General features: G+C 43.1%; 1 protein-coding gene across 1 annotated transcript in view; it reads left to right on the forward strand.

The window, feature by feature from the left end:
- The window catches only part of KDR (kinase insert domain receptor), a 30385-nt gene extending 13416 nt beyond the window's left edge, over positions 1–16969 (forward strand). Inside the window, exons 16-30 of the mRNA XM_086464920.1 lie at positions 558–664; positions 1069–1204; positions 1468–1572; positions 2803–2916; positions 4182–4270; positions 5956–6112; positions 7581–7681; positions 9030–9152; positions 9314–9425; positions 9819–9918; positions 10035–10140; positions 12016–12167; positions 15567–15663; positions 15795–15883; positions 16750–16969. Coding sequence (XP_086321046.1) covers positions 558–664; positions 1069–1204; positions 1468–1572; positions 2803–2916; positions 4182–4270; positions 5956–6112; positions 7581–7681; positions 9030–9152; positions 9314–9425; positions 9819–9918; positions 10035–10140; positions 12016–12167; positions 15567–15663; positions 15795–15883; positions 16750–16969 — 1808 coding nt within the window. The remainder of the gene's footprint in view (positions 1–557; positions 665–1068; positions 1205–1467; positions 1573–2802; positions 2917–4181; positions 4271–5955; positions 6113–7580; positions 7682–9029; positions 9153–9313; positions 9426–9818; positions 9919–10034; positions 10141–12015; positions 12168–15566; positions 15664–15794; positions 15884–16749) is intronic.
- The last annotated feature ends 411 nt before the right edge of the window (positions 16970–17380 follow it).

A 17380-nucleotide genomic window follows, 5' to 3' on the forward strand; every position in this document is an offset into this window, starting at 1 on the left:
CTGAAGAAGAGAGCTGCTCCTGCGCATTAATAGATGTTTAAGTGGTATCTGCTGGAGACTATTGTACTGGAAAAGGGATGCTGTAAATAAGACCTTATTTTCATGTATTCTTGTAGAACCATGTTCTTTCATGGCACAACTGAAGCATGTAAAGAGACAAGAGAGAGATTGTTCTCTGGGTCATTCTCACAGCACTTTATTTTACTATGTGGTGGGTTTTTTTTCGTTTCTGGAGAAAGAGTGATTAATTTTGAGTATTCTAAACCAATGATTTCTTTTTAAAATGTGAGATTTTACTTTTTTATATTTGCCAAAGGTCCAGATACTGTCCTTGAAACAAAGTTGATACTAAGATATGTGTAAAATAGCACAAAACTAAGCATAATATTCCAACATAAAAACCCAAGCTTTTTGTTTTGTTTTGCTTCATTTCCTTGCTCCATGTTGCACTTTTAAAATGAACCTTCAGAACAAGGACCTCCATTCTCTTCTTTAATGAATGAACAAAACCAATATGCTTCCAACTATCACTCAGATATTCACTTATTTCTTCCCAGGCGCCGAAGAGAAAACAAATCTGGAGCTCATTATCCTCGTTGGCACTGCAGTGATTGCCATGTTCTTCTGGTTGCTTCTTGTAATCATCCTGCGGACCGTTAAGCGGGTAATGAAAAAATTCTTGTACTGTCCTATCAGCCCTGCTCTTGCATGACAAATGAGAGCTGACTTGAGGCCTTTTGTGTTGTTTCTTTCTATTGTTCTTAAATCAACAGACACATTTTTTCTCTCCATGCTGTAACATTCTTGCCTGGAACCGGGGGCACAAAAATTTGTTTATAATTGAACAGGCCCTCGCAAGAGAAAAAAACGTTTCAGCTGGTTTTGTTTATTAAAAAAAAAAAAAGTGCAAGTAATTAACAATGATCACACTCACGATGATGTGGTGTAGCGAAATGGTAGCCTGGCATTTCTGAGAACTTGTGAAACACTACAAAGTGAGAAAATGGCACTCTGCCTGCATATTGCCAGCAAAAAATCCGTGCAACTACAACTAATACCATTTTCCAGGCCAACGGAGGGGACATGAAGACTGGATACTTGTCAATCATCATGGAGCCTGATGAAGTCCCTATAGACGAGCACTGTGAACGGCTCCCGTATGATGCCAGCAAGTGGGAGTTTCCCAGAGACCGGCTAAAGCTAGGTGTGTCTTCATTGCATGAGCCATTTAGTGATACTGCAGCCAGCCCTGTGCTGGGGTGGTGTTTCAGGTTCTTGGGGCTGCCTTGATGCAGGACCCCCAGCTGGGCTCTGTGGTCCTGTAGGGTATGATGCATCCTTTCCCCTTTATCAAGCCTCTGTTAATTTCTGATACATAAACTCAATTTAGAGTTGCCATTTATTCTGCATCTTTTTCCCCCTGTGCCGGGCAAATAAATCAGAGTATGTTCATCTTCTCACTTCAAGGAAAACCTCTTGGGCGTGGAGCTTTTGGCCAGGTCATAGAAGCAGATGCGTTTGGGATCGACAAAACTGCTACCTGCAAAACAGTGGCAGTTAAAATGCTCAAAGGTAAAAATGATGACTAAAACTTCACCTTGAATACACAATATAGGCATAATTGCCACTACTATAACCAGTAGATAGAAAAAATCAAAATGTTTGTACCAATGGTGTGTACATGTTTAGCTTAACAGTTGGTATCATGAAGCAATGATTAGGGAAAGTACATGCCTTTCCCTCATCGATAACTGGAGCAATGTGACAATGGTTTCTTAGCCATTGCTTTATAGATCGACTCGGGTTCAGAATATAAACTTGCTTCTGCAAGCAATTTGCACATGTCCGTTTTTGCCTTATGCAGCCTGGTAGGGAGCTTTCTGCAAGCCTGAGACAATGGCTTAGGCACGCTCCAAAATGAGTTGTAGGTCTGAACAGCTTTCTCCTCGCTTTAAATCATATTATAGTGGCTTGCATTTGCCACAGAGAAGTTGAAAGCTGCGGTTCCCAGACACATTGTTCCTGAACAGGACGTAGCTGGGGCAGCAAAATGGGGCTGCCAGCAGCCAGGGGCTGTATCCCACCCTGTGCTGTACTGGAGGAAGGGTGGGAAAGCCGGGGGATTTCTGACAGTACAGTATGAGCAGTTGCGAGTGCAGGCAAGACCTGTTGCAGACTCGTTGCGATGGAATGAGCCTGCAGTAACGACAATAAAAATTGGAAAGCCTTGTCCCGCCAGCTTCCCAGTGCTCAGGCAGCCTGCAGAGAGCTGCCTCTTCTGCCCCTCTCTCCCCACTGCTTCAGCTCCTTCCTCTTCCCCTTCTATCCCTGTGGGATGAGAACACTGGCCACATCTCCAGGTTTTTGGTGAGGCTGCAGGATCAGGCATGTTTGGCCCTGGCCCCATCTTCCCCAGTCCGTGGACCCATTGGACCCTTAGCGTGGACCCCAGCAATCGCTATGGGGCAGTGTTTCCAGCTCTTCTTGGCTGGGAGGGTCAAACAGCAGAGTACAACCTGCTCAAAAGGTCTGGAGGAAAAAAGATATTTGTTAATCTGAATTGTTTGTGTCCTTATTCTGATGTACTGCCCTTGGCAAACTTTGGAAAATATTTAAAAGCAGAGCAAAATCAACCCTGTCATGTGCCTAACTTTCATCAGTGTCCTGCAGCATAGCTGACCCAGGCTACCAACCAACAAGACTTCTCACTAGATGGGCTGGAAAAATAAGGAAGAGAACACAGAGGAGAGGAAAACGTTTCTGTCTGTGATGCTTCTGATCTGTGTTGTTTTACCTCTGCAGAGGGTGCAACCCATAGTGAGCACAGAGCACTTATGTCAGAGCTGAAGATCCTCATTCATATTGGCCATCATCTCAACGTTGTCAATTTACTTGGAGCCTGCACAAAGCCAGGAGGTAAGTAACTTCTCAGTGAGTGGGAAGGTGCTAATGAAAACCCCATTTCTGTTGTTTCTGCTGCATAGAAAGTTGAGTTTCAAAATCAAAGGTTTGAAGAAATAGTCTTCTTTTTTTAAAAAAAAAAAAAATGCTAAGAGTGAGCAGGTCCAGAGGTGGAGTAAGGGCTCAGAAGCCCTGAGTTCTACATCCAGCTCCATCCCTTAATTGTTCTACCACTTTGCTTTGCTGTACCTCAGATCCACTTTTATAGTGGATGCTCTACGTGCAACAGGCTTTGGATCTGAGTCTAGTACCAGATTTAAAAGTTGGTCTTATTCTTGTCACTGACTATAGTGCAACTGCAAGTTGTGATTTCCCTCTGTGGCTTTGGATGGGCTGTGGGTGCCTCTGTGTGTGTGTAGGAGGGGAGGTTGCAATTTAGAGTCCAGCTCTGGGTGGATGAATCTATTTTACTTTATAATCAGGGACAGATGTTTTGTTCAACAAATCCAGCACTGCACGCTAATTTGGAAGAAATTCAGTGTAAAGTAACTCAGTAATAATTTTTCAGGGAAGCTGACTTGTTGGTTTACTGTGGGATCAGAATTTAATTTGTAAAGTTCCATGACAGAAGTGCAGTACTTGAGGGAAACATAATCCATAAATATTTCTTTCCTTGTTTATTCCACCATAAAATAGAGATGGCCAGTATCTGGAACCTAGGATGGAAATGTGTCATTGTAGCGTATGCCTATATGAAGCAATTTGAGCACAAAATACCACATTTGGACTGCACGTTAAGGCATCTATGTCTGAAAACAAGATTCCTGTTTTCAGTTTTCAGGACTTAAATTGCCTGCGTAAAAATGCATGGATAATCAATAATGTGCGTACTTTATTGAAGATGAGTGGTTAATTGCACTGAAGTTCATTCAAATGTGTGTTGCATCCTTACAATGTCAATTAGCATAGACAGTTATTGGCACTTTATGTATAAGCACACCACTATACATTTTCACATATGAAATTAGGCCTGTGATTTTCAAATGTATGTGCTTTCTTTTCCTTCCTTATACAGCAGAAAAGGAGTAATTTCCCTGCATTGAATAGATTTTATTTAAATTATTATTACTTTTTTTTTTTAATTTATTACTGGTATTTTTAAAAACCCCTGGGTAGTAGAATGCTTTTTGAAAATGTATGTATTTCTAGCCACAAATTATGCTGTGAGATAAGGTGGGATATAAATGGTCTTTCTAATGATTGCTTTATGTGTTGTACAGGCCCACTCATGGTGATCGTGGAATATTGCAAGTTCGGAAATCTGTCAGCTTACCTACGGAGCAAAAGGAGTGAATTTGTCCCGTACAAAGTAAGGAGTTAAGGCTAACAGTATGTTTGATTTGGTGGTTTTTTTCCACACACGATGTTTCTGTTCCTGGTGCAGACTGAAGTGGCAATCCTTGGGGACACTGAATATCTAGTACTTCTCATGGGAATGAAAGATGGCAAAGACATCAGAGGTCATCTAGTCTTTCCCCTGGCCCCTGCTATGTAGCTATTTTGTTATTGTTAGCTTAAAATGTGCAAAGGAACTGGGCTTCCACTATTTCCCTTGGCAGGTTGTGCTACACTTGGCTGTATCTGTCAGGAAGTTTTTTCTGATTATCAGCCTGAATTTTTTCCTTTCTTAGTTAAGCTCCAGACCACCTTAAATAACTGCACTCCCTGCTTAGTGTATATATCCATCAGATATCTGTAGGTATCTTCTATCACGTGATTATTCTTTCTGCTATCCCTTTGGCTCATTGCTGAACCAGGCTATACATTTTTTTTGCTGTTAATAATTTTGTATAATTGGTGTTTCTCATGAGTTTACATTCAGCTTTTCACCTCCCAAGTCTTTTGCAAAGGGGAGCTCCATCACAACAACCCCTCTTTGCACCCCAGTTTGAAAGGAGGAGAAGGATGGAGGCTGGCATTTTGAAACTCATTTCTGGATGCCTCTGAGAGGGGGTCTGATTTCTGGAGAGGCATGGGAGGGTCCATCCCCTCTGAAGGTCAGATTGCTGGATGAAGAGCATGGCTGCATGCACCCAGCACCGAGCATCACGCTCGAGTCCCTACTCTTTTTCACTTACAGCCAAGAGGGAGGCCTGTGGGCTGTGCTCTGCCACTGTGGTAGATGTGAGTCTTCCTGCAGGTTCCATGTTTAGGTCAGAGCTTCTTCAAGCTGCTTGTCAGTTCTCCGGGGGGTTATTTTTCTTTATCCTTGGAGTCATTGTTTACTATTTTGTATTGGCAAAGGCAACTCGCTGTATCCTCTTGTGAGGTAAAAAGGATAAACAAATATCTGAAAGGCCTTGAAGGAAAAGGCAGGGTTTCACAAGGGTGCTGACCCTTACTTACACAAGCAGAGGGGATGGGAATTGGCAACAGGAAAAAAACACCCCCGCCAGGGGAGACAAGTCACCAGACTGAAGCAGGAGAAAATGGAAACGTGGTGGAGGAAGCCTGTGGGGCTGGCATCCTTCCTAAAGGCATTCGGTGGCTTAGGGGAAGAAGGAAATAAATCAGATTTTGGGGGCTACTAGGGTTTTGGCCAAGGTAGAAGTTTAGCAGAAGCTCATTTGCAGCAGTGGGGGGTAAAGCTGTAGCAGAATGGAGAGGCTCAAGTGTGTGAGAGGGGGTTCAGCAGCATCCACACATGCTTCACAAGTAGTGGGCACCAGAAGGCCAGCTCCTCAGTACGCAGGGGGGCAGCTGGGAGGACGCAGGAGCAGGCTAAAGCCGTGCTGTGGAGTGGCAGAGAGTGCTCAGGCTGATGAGCACACTTGGCCATGGGTTGGAGTTTGCTTGCACTGTCACGGTGCCAGCCTGGTGCCTCAGCCAGAGTGACTTTGAGCAGGGTGGCCCGTCGTGCCAGTGCTGGGCTGCCCTCCCAGCCTTCAGTGGTGCCTATGCCACAGACTGTGGGGAGTGTCATTCCCTCTCCTGAGGAAGCTTCTGGCACGCTTTCTGCTTCTGATTTCTCCCACCATCCCCTCACATTTCTAGACCAAAAGTGCCAGGTTTCGGCAGGGGAAGGAGAACTACGTTGGTGACGTCTCCGCAGACCTGAAGCGACGGTTGGACAGCATCACAAGCAGCCAGAGCTCAGCAAGCTCTGGCTTTGTGGAGGAGCGGTCCTTGAGTGATGTGGAAGAGGAGGACGGTAGGATATGTCTTCTCCTGGTGTTGTCATTGGTGGGGTCTGATGAGGGATGTGATTTCCAGAGCTCCCTCAAAGCTGTGTGTAGGGTATTTCCTGGATGACAAAGTTCCATAGCTAAGGACTATATAGTTCAGCATCCCAAACCCCTCAGCCCAATCCCAGGAAATGTCCTGTCTGAAAAGGGTGCATTTTAGTGCATTCCCTTTTGGTGTTCTGTCTATTTAACATCCCGGTGCCTTCAGGCAAAATCACAGAGCACAAACTCTGAAGGCAGTGCAGAGAGGGATGTGCCAGGATGCTAACTGAATTTCCTCAATGTTTACCCAGAAGTTAAATATCATGAAATGCCATCTGCTTCACTGCTTATTAGCAGAGAGGTTGATTTGCCTTCCCTCTGCACAGGTGGTCTGTCAGGAGCAAGAAGCCTGAATTATCCACTCATTCAAAGCCTCCCCTGGACATACATACTCTCTGCAGTGGTTTCACTGATGCATTTGCCATGTTCTCCTTTGTCAGAGACAGCACAAAGTGCTCAGTGCTGCCAACATGTTTCAGAGACCACTAATTTCATCAAGCGGTGGGATCAGACTGGTCAGGATGGAGGCCGTAGCTCAACTGCCTGTACTTTGACTTCTACTAAGAATCACTTAATGCAAAGAAAAACATCAGTACGTTGACAGGGAGGATGATCTTGCAGTTTCATTGCAATCCTAATAGGTAATGTCAGGCACGCGCTTTATGCATTTCTACACCATTTTGGTCCTTTTCAGACCTCTCTGGTGTAGCCACTGACCCTCTGAGCTGGGATGTTATAAGAAGGAGAAGAAGACCTAAAGCAGGCCTCGAGATGAGGATTTTAGCCACTAGTGTTGTAGTTATTTAAGATTTCTTCTTAAAATCAAGAGCAGAGCAAAGTCATCGAGTTGTTTATTTCAGCAGGAACTAAACGCCTAGGATCTTTGTTGGATACTTGAGTATGTTATTTCTCCAGGTCGCTAGAGGATGAAGTTAGGATTCTTCTACTCTAAATTAGCAGGGTTTTTTGCCAATTTCAAGTCTTTCTCCCCATGGCATATTCTACCCCCATAAGGATTAGGCGTGTCCTCCCTCTCATCGGTTTCCAAATTCATCTGCTGAAACCACAGCAAGCCTTTCCTGTCCTAGGAACTTGTAAGCTGAGTTTTGGTTGTTTTTCTTTTAGGATTGTTTTGCAAATCTTTCCACTGGTGGGAACTCTGGAAATAAGCAAGGAGGCCTGGGGTATTACCCATCATCTCAAAGTTTATTTTACACAGGACTAGTTTGGTGTAAAACGGGTTGTTAGTGATAATTATACAGTCAAAGAAGGTCTCAGTTTGCTCTTCCAATTCAAAGCAGCATGAGGTTAAGATGGATTTTTACCTAAGAAGCAGCTATGGGTGAAATCAGTGACAAACGGCATGTTTGACTGTCATCTGATTCTTTGCAGCTGGTCCTGAAGACCTTTGCAAGAACCCTTTGACCATGGAGGACCTCATCTGTTATAGCTTCCAGGTGGCGAGGGGAATGGAGTTCTTGGCTTCACGCAAAGTAAGGAACTTCGCAGGAAGAGTGGCGTGTTATTTATTTGACTGTAGAAAATAGTGCTGTAGGTCTATAGAAGGAAACAGCATGTTCATCTTTGGACTAGCAGTCATCCGCAACATTTGCTTTTTGCCCCAAGACATACCCGAATCATTAATACTACAGAGTGAAACAGCCCATGCATTTATTGACACAAATGTTAGTGATCTGTATAAGATTTATGGGTCACCAATTCATAGAAGAATGATTAAGCAGTTGGAGGAGGGGAGCTGACTTATGAGGACGATTAAAGGAATTAGGGACAAATCCCTGGTAACCGGAGCTAAACTAGAGTAAAGGAGTTTGCTCTGAGGAGGTTGCCTGTAACTTGTGTAGTGGGATTGGAAGGGCAGTGTGGGGAGAGACAATGCTCACCTGTGAAACTTCATGGATGACTCCTCAGAGAGTCTCTTGCCAAAGGCACCCTGGCAGTCAATAGCACTTCACCTGCACTTTGCCTTTCTAGAAGTGCTTTTCAGTGGTTTGATCCTAGATACGTATAGTACATGTTTCAAAGGATGTAAATTGCAGCAAGAGCAAGGAATTGCCTGTGGTTGTATAGAAAGAAATCGTACTTAGAAATGGGAAAAGGAAATAGAAGCAGGGAATACAACAGTGCTCTAGAGTGCAAGCTACGTGTTCAAGAGCAGACTTCGGAGTCTTTTCTAAAAACATGTTTTTGTCTACATTTCATACATCCTGGTTGGTGTGTATATGTAAAAATATGTCTTTCCAGGATCTGCGGTTCTAGTCCATACTAGAAGCAAATCTGCAGCAGCTTTCAGACCCTGTCTATTTTACTTCAAGCTATTGAGGCTTGAGTTTTGTCGTCTTTGGGTTGTTGGCTAAGCTGTTGTTCTGCATAGGTAAAGACATGAACTTTTCTCTCTGTAGACAAGATTAGTGTGTGTTGGAATGAAATTGGCGTTTTAGTGTTGTATGTTTTTCAGAGAGAGAGTGGAGTACACAGATTTGAGTGAACCTAAGTAAGTCTAAAGGTAATCAGATCTGAACCTGTTTTGTATCAGCTTCTTAGGATAATTAATTAGCTAACTTCAAAGGCCCTCTCTGCACAGTGGATAAACAGATGTATGTTTGGACTTGGGAACACAAGTTTCCCTGAGCCAAATCAGTTGTGACCATCAAAAAAGCACTTAAAATCAGTAAGTGTTGATGCTGAGGTTTCTTTTTCTTAAAAGGTTTTAAGAACTATCTAGCCTTTGAGGGTAGGAGAGCACATATGTGAAAGAGATCAGCCCCGTGGACAGAGCTGTGACGACAGGCAGCATATGAAGTTGTTTACTTCTCTTTGCAGTGCATCCACAGGGACCTGGCTGCTCGTAATATCCTCTTGTCAGACAATAACGTGGTCAAAATCTGTGATTTTGGCTTGGCTCGAGACATCTACAAAGACCCAGACTACGTCAGGAAAGGAGATGTAAGTTTCAGATTCTCTGTTTGAGAGAGAATTAATAATAATATTCGAGAGAGAATTAATATGAAGTCAGGACTGCTTTATTTTTTCACCTTAAATGGGTTTGTGGAAACTCAGTGTTTTGCTAAACTATGATACCTTTTTGTTTACGGAAATGCTTTCAGGCCAGACTACCCCTAAAATGGATGGCACCAGAAACCATTTTTGATAGAGTATATACCATTCAAAGTGATGTATGGTCCTTTGGAGTTCTGCTGTGGGAAATATTTTCATTAGGTGAGTCACTTTAATTTTACTGAGCCATCTTAACTTTTAAACAACAGAGTCTGAAGAAAACAGTCAAAGTATTCTTGGATCCTCTTTAGCATTTTTTTACCCTTGAAAATTTCCTGTTTAATTTCTCCATCAAAATAAAATACTCAAATTTCCTTAAAAATGCAAATGTAGAAACATGGACTTGAAATGCTTCTTCATATGATTTCAGTATGTGATGATGTGCCTCATTTACTCAATCAGTTGCTGTTTCCATCATAAATATAAACTGTTTACACATCCAAATATACTGAATTACCTTATTATTATCTCAGGCCATAGCAAATTATTTGTTTGAAAATTAATCCCAGAATTTAAGAGTCTAATGCATTAAAATTGCCATTGCTTTCATTTTAGGCGCGTCACCATACCCTGGAGTGAAAATTGATGAGGAATTCTGCAGAAGACTGAAAGAAGGAACAAGGATGAGAGCACCAGACTATACAACACCAGAAATGTGAGAAACTGTTTTTCCAGCTGCCCACATTTACCCCACAATAATAGCAGGTGCTGGAGCAAGCAATAGGTTCTGTTTTCTTTATGCCAATGTTTTAATGGGCTTTGTCCTTCTAGGTACCAAACAATGCTGGATTGCTGGCATGGAGATCCTAAGCAGAGACCGACTTTTTCAGAGCTGGTGGAGCACCTGGGGAATTTACTGCAAGCCAATGTCCGCCAGGTACATGAAATGTATTCTCTGGTTGCTAAAACCACCAGCTGAACTCCTCCTGTCCTGCCAGTCACCACAAAATCCTGTAGTCGAATACTGTCTGCTGGAGCTGTCGGGGAACCTGGGCTTCTTCCATTGCTCCTGTTACTAAACAGCAGTGAGGGCAACTGGCAGAGATCAATGGCTTGGGAGAGGGAAAGATAGCAGAGGTCTGTTGTGGTAACCGAAAGCCACCTTGCCGTGCCAGCAAGCACTTCACATGACTCTACCACTGTGGTTAGTTAGCTGTCTTGCTGGAGAGTTGTTGGCACAGGCTCCATTCCCTGCTTTTTTGATGATTTCTCTGCATACTGGAGAGGCATTTTGGCAGACGCCTCCTGTTGATCTTACTGCACTGAAGATGGGTATCTTAGCATGTGTGAGGATGTGAGCTGCTATGCTTTTAATTACTCTTCTGGAAAATGAGGATACAGGCGTTTTGCTGCCTATCAGCAGCTCCATGCAGATAAGTGTATTAAGATTGGTGAGACCGCATCTGGAATATTGTGTCCAGTTCTGGGCCCCTCAGTTCAAGAAGAACAGGGAACTGCTTGAGAGAGCCCAGCGCAGAGCCACAAAGGTGATTAAGGGGGTGGAGCAACTCCCTTCTGACGAAAGGCTGAGGGAGCTGGGTCTCTTTGGCTGGGAGAAGAGGAGACTGAGGGGTGACCTCATTAATGTTTATAAATACATAAAGGGCGAGTGTCAGGAGGATGGAGCTGGGCTTTTCTCGGTGATAACCAATGACAGGACAAGGGGCAACGGGTGCAAGCTGGAGCATAGGAGGTTCCGTGTTAACATAAGGAAAAACTTTTTCACTGTGAGGGTGACAGAGCACTGGAATAGGCTGCCCAGAGAGGCTGTGGAGTTTCCGTCTCTGGAGACATTCAAAACCCACCTGGATGCGTTCCTGTGTGACCTGCTCTAGGTGGTCTTGCTCTGGCAGGGGGGCTGGAGTAGGTGATCTTTCAAGGTCCCTTGCAACGCCTAACATTCTGTGATTCTGTGACTTGTCCTGTGTGCAGGCATTGTGGTAAGAGAGCCCGCTGTGTCCAGGTGAGGTCCATGGGCCTCCCTCTCAGGTTCTCCGTCTTGTGGCTCTCTCTTCAGGTACTATGGAAGTAGACAATTATGCATGTGTCATATTGTAATCCAAAAAGGATAGATGCAAAAAAATTAGAGGAAAGATGGACTCTACTAAAGAATTTCTTATGTGACTATAAATAGATATGCAGTACCAAAGAATGCATAAGTGATTTCTTCTCTTTATACTTTAGAGCAGAAATGTAAACAAGTGCAATAAATTTTTAAAACTGATGTCCTTGTTATTCACATCAAATGAGATGCCAATATATAGAAAATTTATTGATAGAAATTTTGAGGTTTGCTATCTCAATTTCATTCTTTTTTTCATTTACTTCTTATACTTAATTTAGACTTTCTGATTAATACGCTGTAGTCTAATTCAGTCTCAATTTCAGTTTAAGGTTATTTTTTTCCTCAGGTTCATGTTCATTGTGTCATTTGGATTGAAACATTCCTAAAAATTACATTTTTTTATTTCAAAGACATCAACAAAAAGTTCAGATTATACATTATGTTACAGTATGTCATATAAAAGTCTCAATTTTTTGATCTAAAACTACTTGGCAGTGGTTCTTAGTAAGTTTCCTTCTTTTAATATAGCTTCTCCTCTAAAGGTGGTACAATGTTCATAGTTTAATAAAACAACCAAGGTAGCACTGTTGGACTGATGCATTCTCCACATATGTGTGTGTAGCTCTTTATGTCTGTGTGTCTCTGTAACCTATTCAATTTTTGTATTTTTTTCACTGCATTCTACAGGATGGTAAAGACTACGTTGTCCTTCCTTTGTCAGTGTCGCTGAATATGGAAGAGGATTCGGGTCTCTCTCTCCCAACTTCACCTGCTTCCTGTAGGGAGGAAGAGGAAGTCTGTGATCCTAAATTCCATTATGACAACACAGCAGGAATTAGGTATTTTATATGGTGGACATCCTACTGGGGCCTCTGGGCAGATTTTATTCATGCTGGGGGCAGGGGAAATGAAAGGAAGAGACTTCAGCTGCCTGGTCCATATTTAACCTCCTCCATAGGCAGAAGAAGGAATCTGTAGAGTTTTTGTAGGCAAAAACTAGTTTCTTACCCTGCCAAATGCTAGTGATTTTTTTTTTTTTTGCTACCCTTTCAAGATTTGGTATTCTCATTCAAAAAAAAAAAACCCATAAGAGTATTTGTTATTTAGTTTTAAGAATCAGAACTAATACAAAGTTTTACTGATCCGATTTAGTTGCGTTCACACTCTTGTATTGCAGCTCCCTAAAACATTAATGGTAATAGATCTAGCATTGATAACCTCTCTGGCATTTCTCCTCCTAAAGTGAAATGTTGGTAAATAGGTCATGAATTGATAGCCAAGGGGAATGCGACCTAATTAGTGTGTCACTGTTTTTTGTCCACTGCTTGCTTCTGGTGGGCTGCTGGGGCATCCACAGTGGAGTGGTAGATGCTGTTGGGTATTGTGGCAGAGGTGACTTCCCCGGTAAGGAATTTGTACTAATGCACTTAAGCAGGGCTTATGTTGGACTTTGTGAGGACCTCAGGCACGGGATATAAGGGAGAAGTATCCAGTGCTGCCTAAGATCAAATTCAGCCATTTAGATGCTGGGACCCCTGGGTTGTTTGCTGCAGTCTCAGAAGGAGGATAGAAGGAGATGGACCCATCAGGGCAGAGATGGACTCTGTTGGCAGGTTTCACATGGTTTCCACAAAGTGGAGCTCTCTCCCTTGCTGCTTGTATTACATCCACCAAAGACAAAGTTCCCAATGATTTTGGGTACTGTAGGATGACATTTTTATGTGGTCCTGGGAAAGACTAGGTGCATTTCACACTTCAGTTGAACTTACGATCCTAGAGCTGAACCCTCAGCACCATGTTTAGTAGTGGAGCAGTCCAAAATACAAACATTTAAAAGACAAAAAAGCGTGATTTAACACTGAAAACATCACACTTATTTTCCACTTCTAATACTTCCTATATGGATTTCCTGGCCCCCACTTCCTGTTATGAACAGAAGTAAAATCTCTGGTTTTTTTAAAGAGACTTTGAACCTCTTTTCTCTTGTCTTACAGTGTGACAGGGTTGTGAAACCACTTGTGGAAACCATGCTAGGAGAGGCAAAGTGGGGAGCTTATGACATGCTTAGGAGCTTTATTCTTCTGTTCCGGTAGCTGGAAATGATTTTGTAAGCATGGATCTTGCTATACACATAGTGGACAAGATTGATCTGTTCAGTAATGTCTTTCTCAGTCTTCATAAAAGTACTGACTCTGAGGAGAGGCTGATAAATACAATCTCTAAATCAAAGCTGTAGGAGGAAAAGCAAGCACAGGCAAAACACAGAGAATATTAAAGAATATTTAGGTTGCTGAGGTAAATTAAAATCAGCAGGACCTCCTAACATCTGCTGTATTTGACTTAGGAAATAGATAAGCAATTTCTGAACCTTGAAAGATTGTCATTAAGAACAGTCAGGTGTGGTAAAGAAGATTTAAGGAAGAGTAAAGATAATGCTTGATTTTAGAAAGAACAGAACAGGCATAACCCTTAAATCAGGTTAACTTGAATCCTAGGAATGATCCCGGAATAAACGATCAGATAAACGATGGTAAATGCCTACAGGAAAATGAAATAAAAAGTGGCCAGCATGGATTTGTCAAGAACAAATCAAGTCAAACCAATCTGAGTTTCATTTATAGGGAGTATAATTGGTCTGGTGGATAGCAGCGCAGGTGGATTTTGCTTTTCTGTAAGGCATTTTTGGCCCTTTTTAAAATGGGACTGTCTATTACAAAATGCAAACGTGTCAGGAAATACTGTCAGGAGTTCAGCTGAGCCCTCACTGCCACCAGGCAGGAGTCAGACTCCGTGTGTGACCTCTCTCTGACTGCACACTGTTTCTGGTCCTGTTTGCACAGTAGCTTGGCTTAATGAGGAGGACCTCGTTCACTGTAGCCCATGTAGGCTGACTCATGTCTGGGCTGAGCAGAGGTAGGACTCCCATGCATGGAGGTCGTTCAGATCAAAGGGCTAGGATTCCTGGTCCTCACCACCCTGGTAACTGTAGTCCTGGCCAGACAGTTCTGTGACTATGTAGGCAATTACATGCAAGCAAATGGGGAGCTTTCAGACTAAGAAAGCAAGTTGTGGAGTGAACTCGTCATTCAAGGTCAGGTTGTCCAGGAGGGTAAGTGCACTAGATTGTCCGTTAGATGTTTTTGGTCCTGGTAGTGTTGGGTGGGAAGTGGATTAGGCACCGTTGCAGAGTAACAGGAGCAGAAGACATGGTCAGTGCAGATCTTGAAAGAACTGGGTTTTTTAAGTCTGGGAAGAGAAAATAAAGAGCGAACATAGTAACCGTTTTCAGTATATGAAAAGTTGCTCGAAAGAGGATGCTGATTAATTATTCTGTGTCCCCAGCAATAGGACAAATTTTATTTGCACCAAATACTTGGGTTTAATACTTGAAACATGTTCTAAAGTGTCGTGAGCACCTGAGCAGTCTACACAGGGAACTGGCAAACTCCTCACCAGTTTAAATAAATGTCTGTTGGAGATAGGCAGGAAATGGGATAAATGATGGTCTTAATTGCCTCCAGCTTTGCGCTTCAAGTGGATGCAGGTTCCTCTTCTAACTCCATGGCCTTTTCTTCATTAGCTGTTAGGAACATAAATTTGTCCCGTTTAACTGGAACAACATCCATTTTATTCCACGTCCACTTAGACAGAAAGCTAAGGGCAGCTGTTTGTTTGCTGTATTAGTACCTCCATGAAAGTCAATTTCGGTTTTTTGTCCAATATTTTTTATGGATGTCATCCTGACCAGAGGGCTTCTTTTGGAGAAGAGCCTTCAAGAGAGATGTAGCACTCCCTGTTGTGATCCCCACGGTTTAAGGGCAGCAGTCTGCTGAGTCTGCTGTTGTTGTCCTAGGTCCAGCCAGGGGTTTCAGAAGTGCAGTCCAAAGGAAGAGACACATGTCTGTGCTCCAGGCTCCTCTGTTTATTATACTTCTAAGCGAAGCTTGCAGGAAGTGAAGCCCTCCAGTGTAACTGAGGAAAGGAGCTGTTTTCTCAAAGCCATTTCTTAGAATTTGCTCAGAGATCAAGGTTGTCAGGAGCAGAAGGTCAGAAACACGCCACTTTCATGGCTGTTCATCCTTTTCAAAAAATGGATATTTTGAGGTTTGCATAATATGTTTTGACAAAAGAATTAACTTCTCTGCAGAGAGATAAAAGGATTCTGATATCATTGTACTGTTTGCAGCCAAGTTGTGGATAGTGGACACAAAAATTTTTCTGTTTTGTTTTCTTTTCAGTCAGTACCGACAAGGTAGCAAAAGAAAAAGCCGCCCTGTGAGCGTGAAAACATTTGAAGATGTCCCATTGGTAACCACTGTAAAAATTGTTCAGGAGGTGAGTTGGTCTGTTGTTTGTATGTATTTTCCTTCTCTTGATGTCTTTTTTCATGTGTGTTTGTTTTTTTGGTTTGGTTTTTTTTTTTTTTAAATCCCTTTCCATTTAATGCATTTCTAACACCTTTGCAGGAAAACCAGACAGATAGCGGTATGGTTCTTGCATCTGAAGAGCTGAAGACATTGGAAGAGAGCGATAAACAAGTGAAACTACCCTTTAGGTAAGGCTCAGGCTGCACATAGGATTGAATATGACCTTTTACTTGCAGTATGTCAGAAGACTGATTGGTTTGTAACATTTTTTAGAAGACAAAATATTTTCTTATTGTGTTTTTAAAACACAAAAAAATGTGTGCACTGTATGCCTGGTCATCTGCATTTGGTACCGGGAGAGAAGAGGTAGTGCAGCTGTTGGAAGCATCAGCCAGCACTGTGGAAAGGACTTATATTTGTCAGCTGCAAAAGCATCAGCCGCCCCTGGAAAGAGCTGAGCTGGTGCACACAATTGAGCATATTTGTGAGGGCCTGTCTGCAATGGGAAAGCGCCCTTTATTTTTTCTCGTTGTCTTTCTTTTTTTCTACAGCTGACTCTTGAGTTTTCAGGATGTACCTGGGTATATTTTCAGAGCATTGTACAAGGGTTTCATTGTGCAGTTCACAGGAAGCACAGTGGTGTGCATGGAGCTGAAACCTCACATATGCCCTCTGAGAGCTTCTCAGGAATTACTTTTTCCAGGACGACTTCAGTGGAAACAAAGATATGTCGCAGTTATGATTGCACCACAGCTGAAATATGTGAAGCCTCTCAAAGTTTTCTCTCCATTTCTTCTGAGGACGCAATCTAACTCCTTGTATCGCCATAAAATTAAATATCTTTTCATGCATTAGTGAAGTTAGGGCATATAAAAAGGTCTCTCCTTTTAATCAAATGCATGTTTAAAAAGTCTTGAAGCCAGTTTTGCTAAGGGTACCATTTACTTCGGTTGTTGCTGTGATGGAAAGCAGCTGCTGGCAGGAATCGCCCACCTGCCCTCCAGAAGGCAGTCGCCACAGCTTGCTCAGTCCTGTTTCTGCTTGTTTTACACAGCACGCTGGTGCCCAGCAAGAGTAACGAGTCCGTCATGTCCGAAGCCTCCAACCAGACGAGCGGGTACCAGTCGGGGTACCACTCGGATGACATGGACACCACCGTCTACTCCAGCGAGGAGACTGAACTCTTGTGCACCCGGGAGGCTTCGCCTGTGCTCTGCTGTGCACACGGGCTCCCCTACGACGGCGCTGCCCCGCTTGCCTCCCCGCCGCTCTAGGGTGAAGCCGGTGGCTCTGGGTCCCCCCGGGATGTGCCTTCCTTGCCTGCGCTGGTGGTATTCAGGTTTGATTTATAGAAAGACAGCATCCGTGAGACTAAGACAAGGTGTTTATTTTTCCTGAAGAGGATGCAGAAGCATCTGGCAGCAAAACTGCGCCGTGGCAGGCTGCGGGGCACTTTCCTCAAGAGACACTGGTGGCTGAGAGTGCAAAGCCCTGGCTGTGGTGTGTGGGCTATGCCGACCCAATGGCGGAGGCAATGCGGTGGCCTTTGGGACCCCGGTGACATGCTGAGCATCTGCCTGATGCAGGCAGCAGCGCGGCATTCAACTTCACTGTTTCTAGTTGTACGAAATAATGGCACAGCCTTGCTCTTTTTTTTCTTTTTTTTTTTTCTTTTTTTTTTTGTT

Source organism: Leptosomus discolor, chromosome 4 (genome assembly GCF_034619465.1).
Source record: "Leptosomus discolor isolate bLepDis1 chromosome 4, bLepDis1.hap2, whole genome shotgun sequence".
In the NCBI taxonomy this organism is placed as follows: domain Eukaryota; kingdom Metazoa; phylum Chordata; class Aves; order Leptosomiformes; family Leptosomidae; genus Leptosomus; species Leptosomus discolor.